Source organism: Sminthopsis crassicaudata, chromosome 5 (genome assembly GCF_048593235.1).
Source record: "Sminthopsis crassicaudata isolate SCR6 chromosome 5, ASM4859323v1, whole genome shotgun sequence".
NCBI classification, from domain to species: domain Eukaryota; kingdom Metazoa; phylum Chordata; class Mammalia; order Dasyuromorphia; family Dasyuridae; genus Sminthopsis; species Sminthopsis crassicaudata.
In genome coordinates, this window is record NC_133621.1 from 91,635,887 (window position 1) to 91,646,801 (window position 10,915).

General features: G+C 49.7%; 1 protein-coding gene across 1 annotated transcript in view; it reads right to left on the reverse strand.

The window, feature by feature from the left end:
• The window catches only part of LOC141542885 (SCO-spondin-like), an 83,996-nt gene that overhangs the window by 17,234 nt on the left and 55,847 nt on the right, over window positions 1-10,915 (reverse strand). The window contains exons 70-83 of the mRNA XM_074267569.1: window positions 10,453-10,644; window positions 10,126-10,296; window positions 9,679-9,879; window positions 9,292-9,388; window positions 8,957-9,156; window positions 8,296-8,462; window positions 4,615-4,775; window positions 4,119-4,339; window positions 3,815-3,856; window positions 3,479-3,634; window positions 2,775-2,984; window positions 2,280-2,447; window positions 1,578-1,709; window positions 1,223-1,469 (exon numbers count right to left, since the gene is read on the reverse strand). Coding sequence (XP_074123670.1) covers window positions 1,223-1,469; window positions 1,578-1,709; window positions 2,280-2,447; window positions 2,775-2,984; window positions 3,479-3,634; window positions 3,815-3,856; window positions 4,119-4,339; window positions 4,615-4,775; window positions 8,296-8,462; window positions 8,957-9,156; window positions 9,292-9,388; window positions 9,679-9,879; window positions 10,126-10,296; window positions 10,453-10,644 — 2,365 coding nt within the window. The remainder of the gene's footprint in view (window positions 1-1,222; window positions 1,470-1,577; window positions 1,710-2,279; window positions 2,448-2,774; window positions 2,985-3,478; window positions 3,635-3,814; window positions 3,857-4,118; window positions 4,340-4,614; window positions 4,776-8,295; window positions 8,463-8,956; window positions 9,157-9,291; window positions 9,389-9,678; window positions 9,880-10,125; window positions 10,297-10,452; window positions 10,645-10,915) is intronic.

Below are 10,915 nucleotides of genomic sequence, written 5' to 3' on the forward strand. Positions count from 1 at the left end.
AGAAAGGGAAATTTAATAAAGGTTGTTGTTGTTTGTCCTTCATTCCTGAAGAGGACCATGACATCAGGGAGGGGAGGCCATCACAGGCAAGTGAATTGGATTTAAGTGAGGGGGGGCTGGGAAAGGTCACCTGCCTCACTTTCCCCTACGGAGACATTTGGGTCCAGGAGGAAATGTGAGAGGATGGAACAGAGTTCAAGGTGAAAGAAACAGCATCCCAGAAAGAGAGACACTGAGGAAAGAAAGAGGCACAGTGGCGTAGGGAGAGAGAATGAAAGGGGGAGAAATATTGGCAAGAGAAAGGGGCATGAGGGGTCAGAGAGACATTGAGGGAGAGAGCCAAGGAGTGACCATGGGGTTAGAACAGGAACGAACTCTGGAGGTCTAACAGAGGTTCTCACAGGATGTGCTGAGAGCTTAGTTTCAACAAGTGTGACTGTGACATTTAGAGCGCGGTTACTGCAGGTTTTTAAAAACCATAAATCATTTTGTTTCATGTATCTCTTACTTACCCTGAGACAACGTCTGTTAGACATATTACTCAGAAAATAAATAAAACATCTCTATCAGCCCTACACACCTCGAAACGCATGAGACCCTGAACTTTTAAAGTACTCAACACAAACAGCCACTCTCGTTGAAGGGAAGTATCCATGTTCAGTTATCCTACAGTGCTGTGGACTTTAGAGTGACGGACCTGGAGTAAGAAGGCCTGAGTTCAAATGTGACCTCAGATACTTACTAGCTGTGTGTCCCCTTCACCTCTATCTGCCTCAGTTCCTTCATCTGTAAAATGGGGATGACAATAGTACTCAACCTCTCCCCCCCAAGGGTTGTGTTGTGAAGACCAAATCTTATATAAGTGCTATCTGGTGAGCTAAAAAAAAGTTTGCACACCACTGATGTAGTCTGGCCCTTTCATTTTGTAGTCCAGAAAAGCCAGGATTTGCCTAAAGAAACACAAGAAGCCAGCAGCACATCCGGGATTTGAACCCGTTTTTGGGGGGGAGAGGCAGACAATGGGCAAAGAGATGTCAGAGAAGAAAGGCACGGGGGAGAGACATCAGGGGACTAGCAATGTCAGGAGGAGACGAGATGCAGGGGACAAGGAAGAGAAGCATCAGGAGAGAGGGAGCTGCAGACAAGGGAAGGAACGCCCAAATAAATGTAAGGAAAGGGTGGGAGGAGGGGCAGAAAACAGAAAGTGCCAGTCAAGCCTCACCGGAAGCGGGTTTGCTGCCCCCCTGGACCACAAGAGCGACTGCACAGTGACCAGGCTGACCAGCGGCTCCAGGCACAATAGGCGGGGGGCGGGCAGAGCTGGGTGCTGCAGGAGAGCCGCCCCGCCTGGCACGTGCAGTTATTGCAGTCATCCTGGTACTGGCTCCCCGGTGCCCAGCTGTACCCGTGAGCATCGGTGCACTCGCAATGCCCAACCGGCACACATCCTCCATCTTGCTCCAGGAACCCTGGGGGACAGAGGAGAGATAGCGGAGTGCTTCCTACCTCCCAAAGGGTGGAGAGCTGGCACTGGGCAGAGGGACAGGAGCTGCCAAAGGCGTCTCCTAGGCACATACCATCCAGGCAGCGGCAGCCCCGCGTGCAGGTCTCATCGTCCTGGCACACGATGCCTTCCTGGAGGTCTGAGCAGTGGCGCGGGCACCGGCTGGCACAGTCTGTGACCTTCATGCCAGGAGGGCAGCCTTTCTCTGAGGAGGAGGACAGGCAGGGTCCCCGGTGAAGCTCCCTCTCCTCTCTCCCTAACACCCAGGCACAGACACTGGACATAGGGAAACCTCATCTCTCCCTCCCACACCACGCCTCATCCCAAGACCATAAGCTCCTTGAGGGTAAGGGCCCTGGGACTCACACAAGCTAACAAATAGGGAAACTCTTGGCAAAGTGGAAATCTCTCTTAAAAGAATTTCTAGTAGTATTGATATTTTGTTTAAGAATTTATTTTATTTTAAATTAATAAATTTAATAAAATAAGTAAATTTTAAATATCTTTATTATTAAGTTAATTAAATAATTATTAATTATTAAAATTAGATATTTTAAGTAATTTTACATTAAGGGTCACACAGCCAGTGTGGATCCAAGGTGTCAATCTCGCCCAAGTCTCCTTGACTTTAAGCCAGCTTTCTCTCCACTATACCACACTAGCTAGAATTTAATTATTGTTCATAATAATAATAGCTGACAACTCTCAGTGTCTTCATAATTTCCAAAGTGCTTCGTATTCATTATCTTACTTGAGTTGCTTATCGTTACCTTACCGCAAGGTTCGGGGTTGCAAAGGCGGACTTGATGTTGCTCCCCTGAACAGGGAGCACCCCCATTCTTGGGTGGGGGGCGGGTGCAGCTCCGGCTCTTCAGCGAGCGACCCCCTCCACAACTCCGGTCACACCAGGACCAGGGGCTCCAATGGGACCAGCCGCCAGCCACTGTATGAGGAAAGGAGCCCTAGGAGATGAAGGGACTCGGCTTCCCAGTCAGAGGGTCCTCTCCACCCTGCAACCTCTGGATTGCCAAGAATTTCACCGGGCGCTCCCTTGTTCTATATAAGAAATTACTGGGCATCCTGATAGCCAGCACTTGTCCTGGGGCAGTGAAAATGATGTCAGATGTGTCACTGAACACGGGGAGCAAGGGGGAAAGCTGAGGCTGGGCACTCCACCAGACATGAGCCAGGTTCTCCAACCGCTTACACTACTCAGGAGACCTCCAAGTCCTCACGGTGCCCCTTCCTCCCTCAAACAGCACCCCCTTACCTGGGCATGCCCGCAGGTTGCAGAATCGGCGCTCCTGGTAGGCAGTGAGAATGTCAGGGCACCAATGCCCCCCAGGCCCAGGGGGGGAGTATGCCCGCAGGCGACGCTGCTGCCCCACACCGCAGCTCCGGGAGCAGGGGGTCCAAGGAGCCCACTCTGTCCAAGAGCAGTTCCCCCCAGGGCAGCCTGGGCCAGGGCACAACGGCGTGGCTGGGAGGGAGAGGTGACAGGACACAGATTAGGTCAGCTCTCGGGCTGGACCATTTCCCTGTCTCCCAACCTCTCCTCATCCCAAACAGCTCGGACCAGAATCCTAACCTTATCTATTTGACACACTGGCCTAGGCTCAGGGAAATTATAATCTCAAAAGGAGCTCTAATGCCGGCTTAACTGCTGATTTGTTGTTTTGTCTCCAGCAACTTAACTCTGTCTCTCTGGGTCTCAGTTTTCCCCTCTGTCAAATAAAGATAGTAACCCATCTTCAGGGGCATTTGACAAGATAACGTAGAGAGAGTGCTTTGAAGAGTATGTTGTACTTGTGTATAAATTATTAATATTTATAATAAATTGTTATTACAAATTAATAAAAATTATCATGGAATTTGGAAGAGCCATCTGGTTTCCCACGTAGGGTTGAGAGAAAACGGTCAGTCAGGGCTCAGAGGCCTCTGCATTAGGGGGAGCCTGGAGACACCTAGGGTTACCTGTGCACAGAGGTAAATTGCAAGGCCGCTGCTGCATGGATTCCCCACTGGTGCAGTTGGCCAGGCAGTGGCGGCTGCGACCACGAAGGGCTGGATGAGCTGGATCTGTGCAGCTCTGGGAGCAGGGGGACCAAGGGGACCATGTGCCCCAGCCGCCTGGAGAGGTGAGGGCCAGAAGGTCATCAGTCTGAGGAGGGAGATGGACCCTAGGGTCCTCCCTCAGGGACGGGAAAGGTTTAAGGGCTCTCCCATTCCAGCAGAGAAGTGATGAGAAGGGTACACAAAGGGATTGGGAGAAAGGACTATGGGGCCAGAAAACCAGGGACCAGGCCATACCTGGGAGAGCTGTCCCTGGAAACACTGTGGATTCTGCAGCTCCTGTGGGGAGAGGGAAACTCAACACAGACAATGACAGTCATAGATAGAGACAGAGATAGACAGAGACAGAGAAAGACAGATAGATAGACAGAGAGAGAGAGAGAGAGAGAGAGAGAGAGAGAGAGAGAGAGAAAAACAGGAGAGAGAAGCAAAGAAAGGGAAATTCAGAGATGGAGACACAGACCCATAAAGAAAAGCAGAGGTAAAGGAGGGGGACAGAGGAATCCCGGCCATCTCCTTCCTCCTCTCCCTGCCCCCTCACCAGGACAATCTGGGCTGAGACAGTATTCGAGGTCCCGGCGGGGCCCTTGGCAGTCCCGGCCACCATGAGCAGGTTTGGGGTGGGCACACTTCCGGGTGCGGGTGCGGGTGCCCATTCCCCCACAGGAGCGAGAACAGGGCCCCCACTGATTCCAGGGAGTGAAGCCCCCAGGCACAGGACAGTGCATGAGAGTGCAGGTGAGCCTCCCGTGGGCGCAAGAACTGGGGAGGAAGGAGAGAACACAGGAGATGGATACAGAATGAGTGAGGAAGCCCAGCTGAGGTCCTGGGCCTAGAGAGAGGAAGAGAAGAGACCAGATAGTTTTAACATATTTTAATCTCTAGTCCTCTTTACCCCTCCCCTTCCTTTCCGCTCCTCCTCTCCCTCAAACCCTTTTCCCTTCAATTCCTCCACTTCCCCCTTCTCCCACTTTCTATCCTTACTTCTCCCTAAATTAGGTTTCCAGGATCTCCCTTTCACCCTCAGGCTATCTCACCAATTGCTGCAACCCATTCTGAGGGTCTGGCCAGAATCTAGCTCATCCCCAGGACCCAGATGCTGCCCAGTCTCCCCCACAATGAGTAGAGGTGCCCTGGATTCTGGGCTGTGAGCTTCCAGTTCCTGTAGCAGGGATACAGTCAGGACACATGGGCATTCCTAAGGAAAAGGAGGGGGGAGGAATAAAGTCAGCCTGGTTAGGGAACAAATACTTTACAATAATAATTATTATTATTATAGCTAACATTTATGTAACACCCACTATATGTCAAGTATTATATTAAATATTTTACAAATATTATCTCATTTGATTCTCACACAATAATTCTGGGAGGTAAGCACTATTTTCAGTCAAAGAAATCGAGGCAGACAGAGATTAAGTAACTGGCCCAAGATCACATAGCTATTAAAAACCTAAAATCACATTTGAAGGTAGGTTTTGGGGTTAACTCCAGGCCCAGAACTCTATCCAGTGCACTGCCTATCAGCCACTATGAATAAATATCTTCATTTCCTTCAACCATTTCCCATTCAATGTCAACAGCATGAAAAAGAAAGGCAGTTCCTAAAAAATATATAAATGGCCAAATGCAAAAAAAAAAAAAAAAAAAAAAAATCCACTGAAGAAAGCAATACCTTCACAAGTAGAAGTAATCAAATGAAAAAAGAGATACAAAAGAGAGCCAAAGAAATCACTAGTCTGTGTAGTTTTTACTAGAACAGAGTAAATGGAAGCTGATGACTCTATGAGACATCAAGAATCAGTCAAACTAAAAAGAATGAAAAGAAAGTGATATGATCTCAAGGCAATCTTGATTCACCTCTGGGGGACACTCTCCAGCTCATAATATCATTCCTAAAAGTAGCTCCCATAACTCACGCAATAGCCTATGGTCTGACCAGGAGAAAAAGTAGCAAGTTACTGTTTCCCTAGTTTTCAACATGAGGCAGCTAAGTAGCTCAATGAATAGAGCAATAGGCTTGGAATCAGGAAAACTCATCTTTCTGAAGTCAAATCCAACCTTAGACAATTACTGTGTGATCCTGGGCAAATCATCTAACCCTGTGTGCCTCAGTTTCCTCGTCTGTAAAATGAGCTGGAGAAGGAAATGGCAAACCCCTCCAGTACCTCTTCCAAGAAATCCTAAATGGGATCATAAAGGGCTGGCCTGACCAAAAATGAATCAATAACAACAACATAAAGTTTCAATTTAGGTAAAGACCATCTTAGCTTGGGTGCTTGCTATAATACACTCTTGACTTGTACTGAGTTCATGGTCCACCCCGTAAAATTTCCAAATCCTTTCCAAGGGCACTATTACGTAACCATGTCTCTCTTATCTTATATTTTTGAAGTCAACTTTTTAAAGCCTTCACCTTTATTCCTGCCAAGTTTTATTTTATTAGATTCATATTTTAGTCTGTTGTGAACTCTTTCGGGATTCTGACTATCATTCACTCTGTCAGTTCTCCCCAGGATACCCCCTGGCAAATATTTAACAATTTCTGAGGAGGATAAAAAATCTGAACACATAAACTTGCATTATTGACATTTTCTCCATCACTTTCTCAAATCTAGAAATCAACAAAAGAACAAATCAAGCCCCAATTTGTAGAATTTGCTGACTCCCAAGAAGAAAATGCTCATACTGAAAATCTAATAATCTGGCTCCAACTCACTCCTGGCTATCCTTTCTAGTTTTTGTGTCATCTGCAAATTTAATAATCACAGCATCTATGTCTTTATTCAAATCATTGATTAAAAATAAACACCACTGGGCCAAAAACAGAAACCAGAGGCACACCACTACAGACATCCTTCCAAGTTGACATCCAACTACTAATGAGTTTTTCACCATTTTTATGGTGTTTTTTTATTTTGTTCGACAAAGATACTAGAGTAGTTTTCTATTTCCTTCTTCAGCTCATTTTATAGATGAGGGAAGTGAGGCAAGCAGAGTTAAGTGACTTGCCCGGGGTCAAACAGCTAGTAAGTACCTAAGGCTGGATTTGAACTTAGGAAGAAGAGCTCTTGGTCTTGATTCCAAGCCCAGCACCCACTGTGCCATAGCTTCTTTGCTCTGAAGCTGAAAGCCCGGAGACCTGGATTTGAATCCCTACTCTATTATTTGCTGCCATTGAGAAACCCACCTGAACAACTCTAGTTCTCAGTGTCCCCATTTGTAAAATGAGAGAATTCAGCTTTTAAATCTCTGAAGTCCGGCTCTAAGTGGCTCAGTAATTAGAGCATCAGGCCTGAAGTCAGGGAAATTTGAGTCCTGGACAAAAATCACTTAAGCTGTTTGCCTCAGTTTCCTCAACTGTAAACTAGCACCTACCTCCCAAGGTTGTCTCCCAAGAGAGTGGTCAGGAGAGAGAAGTAAGGCCCTCTCTAACTTTTTGCACTCAAGCTTTGAGCCAGTTAAGGCCCTAATCAGCAAATCTACAAGTAGAGAGTGAACACAACTGCTCTGCAGAGAACCCCTTTTTCCTTCTCTTTTTTGTTTGTCTTCTATCTATTCCCTAGTTTTACTATCAATAAAATTTCTTAGAAGATCCTTAAGGAAGGAATCATTTATTCAATGCCCACTATGGGCCAGATGGAAGGAAACTAATGTTTAAGCACCTATTGTATACCATACACTATGCTAAGTGCTTTTATAAAGATTATGTCATTTCATCTTCACATTATTTCCATTTTATAGATAAGAAAACTGAGTCAGTGATATAGTGGCTTTCTCAGGACCACACAGCTAGTATCTAGGTCAAATTTGAACTCAAGTCTTACTGACTCCAAGTTCATTATTCTATCCACTGAGCCACCTTGCTATGTCTAAGGGCTTATGGGACAGATAGCAGGGTAAAGTGAGAACAGTGTGGGATTCCTGGGGCTCCTAAGACACCGCTGGATTCTGAATCAGGGGGCTGGGTTGTAAAATGGCACTGCTACTCGTTACATAAGTGACCTTCCTCTTTCTGAGTGTCAATTTCCTCATCAATCAATTCGGATTTATTAAGCACCTACTATGTGCTAAGTTCTGGGGCTACAAAAAGAGACATAAGACATCTGTGAAGTGAGAGGGAAAATCTTTAAAAATCACTTCTAGCTCTAAAGCAGGACTTCCCAAGGAATTTATGGATATATTTCAGGGGGTCTTACTCCTGAACTGAGACAGAAAAATGAAAATTATATCTTTATTTTCACTCAAATTTAACATTTTTTTCATCAGTTGGGGACATTATTCTGAGAAAAAAAGTCAAAGGATTTACTACCTAATCAATGAATCCAGGACAAAAAAAAAAAAAAAAAAATCAGATTTCTCACTCAAAAGCCCGCCAATTAGCTCTAAGACTGTGCTCCTGTGGGTCAGGGTTAAGATTTCCTGGGCAGAGCTTTGTGATGTTGACTACAGACCCTTAGAGAGGAACAGGCTCATTCCTAGTAAAGTGGATGGGAGCCAGGGAAAGGCTAGGACAATTACTAGTCCCAGGAGTCTACAGGCAGTGGCAGGTCGGTGGGACTTTCTAGGATGGCGGACAATATATCTGGGCGTCTGCCACAAATAAAGGATTATTAAAACGCATCTTTGGGCTCAGGACATGTTGGAGGAGCCCACACAAGGGAAGTACGTCCCGGAGAGGAGGAGAGAGGATTCCCGGGGAAGAAATGAGCTCTGACCGGTAGGCAGGCTGAGCCATGCTGGAAGGTTCCCGGTGGGCAGTGACAGCCCTCCTCACAGCCATCAGAGAAGCAGTCCACCTGCTGGGTGACGTGGGCGCAAGAGAAGGGGCAGCCGTCGTCCGTCTCACACTCCCGGAACAGCCTTCCGGCCGGGCAGCCCGCTTCTGTGAGAAGACGCCTGTCTCAGCAAGACCCCTTGTCACCCACGCCCCCCTCAAAGCTCAGCTGCCCGTTGTCAGCCTGGCTCAGGTCCACTTTAGTCTCCATCCACACATTTAACTCATGCCCACCCATATTCCCAGCACAGGCTGTGTGCCCCCTCTCGAACGTGGAACAGTGCTTCTCAGCCCCCCATAAGTAGTAAATGAACGCTGCTTTTCCCATTTAGTCCCAGACAGGCCTTAAAACATTCTACCCAGGGCAACACTTCCATCCTAAGGAAGGTGATGCCCCCTCCATTGGCTTCTGCCCCCACTGTTGGCTCCCTTCTTCTTCAATAGCTGCTGAGACCCAGTTTCACAGCCTTCTCCCCAGAGTGGAGGTGAGAATGAGAGACTCATCCCCAAAGCAGAAGAAAGGGGCGTAAGACAGAGGTGGGCTAAGGCGGACCCGAGCACCATGGGAAGTGTGCAAGTGGCTGAAACTTCAGAGAACTTACCTCTGCAGACCTGGGTTTGGCAAATCTGGCTCTGGAGGGCAGGGCCCAGGCAAGGGGGGCGAGCACAACTCCGGGAGCGTAGCTGCTCCCCACCACCACAGGACACGCTGCACGCTCCCCAAGGGCCCCACGCTGTCCATCCCCCGGGCCCCGGGCAGCTGGGCACTTCCTGGCACTGCAGGGTGCCCCCCACACAGGTACTGGGGAGGTATGGGAGAAGAGGGAATCCAGATTCAGCGGACTCATGGCATCCCCACCAGCCAGCTCTATGCCCTAATCTGTCCTTTCTCCAAGCCCTGTGCCCTCCCTCTCAGCCCTACCCCAAACGGCCTCACCAATTGTCGCAAGGACCCATGAGAGCCCCTCCAGACTCCAAACTCTCCCAAGAGCTGGCCGGGGCCCACTCTGAGCGGCTTCTGTTCTCAGGGATGCCTGGGAAGAAAGGTTCGTATGCATGGCCGTCCCAGTGGAGGCAGTCTCCTGCCTCCGCCTCCCCGTTCCCCTGATCAGTTTGTCTCATTTACCTGTTCCCCCCCCCCGGCCCCTTTCTCCAGGGGGTCCCCCTCAGCCCCCTTGGCTCGAGGGAATAGGAACAAACATGGGGTCCCAGGGGGAAATAAAGGCCTGGGAAGGACACGAGTCTGGAAGAACCACGCCCAACTGGCAGCCGTGGACTGGACCTTTGGCTGGGTGGGAAGGAGCAAGGCGAAGGAGAAACTGACCCATGGCCCTGGGCTGGAACTGGCAGCGGCAGCGAGCCTGAGGCACACACAGCCCGTCTTGGAGGAGCTGGCCAAGCGGACATCCGCACGAGGGCTGGCAATCAGAGGGGCCAGAATGGCACACGGTCCCTGGGGACAGGTCCTGGCAGGATCGGGGGCAGGGCTTCCCACAAGGGAGAAGTCCCTGGCCGCCCCCACAGTCTGCAGGGGAAAGATGAGCTTACTGAGGAGGTTGCTACTCCTAGCTTTCACCTCATACCTACGTTTTTTGGTCATAAGCCGTTTCTCGGAGATGTGGGACAAAAAGGCTGAAAGTACTCTGGTTTCAGAAAACAGAAAAACTGTCCTGGGAGGGAAAGAGGGACGAAAAGGAGAGCAGAGGTCACAGGTCAGAGATAGAGGCAAAGAAGAGAAATGAGGACTGGAGACGTGCCCTCAGGACCTCACCTGTGCAGTGTGTAGAGTTGTCCTGGCAGGGCTGGCTCTCCCGGTACCTCCCAGGACAAGGCCGGCCCCCCCTCTCTGCAGACGGATGGGTACACTCCCTGCTCCGAGACGATTCCCCGGTGCAAGCATTGCAAGCAGACCACGGTCCCCATGGGCTCCAGCCGCCATCCACTGTGCCGGGGAACAGAGGTATCCATGTCAGGGGGACCATTTCAGGCAGGGCACCAAGAGGGCATTATGGGCACTGTAGGTATCAAGACCAAGGGCTCAGGTCCCTGGTGGAAAGGATGGGGATCTGGGACACCCAAGGGAGCCTCCCCAGCCTACCTGGACACAGGATGGGCCTGGGACAGGGCTCCCTCTGAAGCTGTGCGCCGCTCTCACCAACCTCCCCTGGGCATGAAGCTCCTCCGTGCTGAGGGGAAGGGCAGGCACAGGCCCTGGAGCGGGCACGATGTTCTCCCCCACATGGCAAGGTGCATGGGGTCCACTCAGACCAAGGGCACCAGTCTCCAGGGACTGTGAAGGAAGAACAGGAGCAGAAGGGAGGGGAAACACTGCAGAGAGCCCGGACTTGGACTCAGAGGAATGGAGTTCCTACACCTTCCTGCTGGTGTGGCTGTGGGCCTGATCCTCCCTGGGCCCCAGCTGCTCAGTCATGTCCCCTGGGCCATGCTGTCCTCAGGGCTTTTGTGGCAAGGACCCTGGAGGGGCCGGCCGATTCAAACAAGCAGAGCTTGAGTGACTCGCTCTGAGTCGCTCAGCTAACAAGTGGCTGCGGCCGGATCTG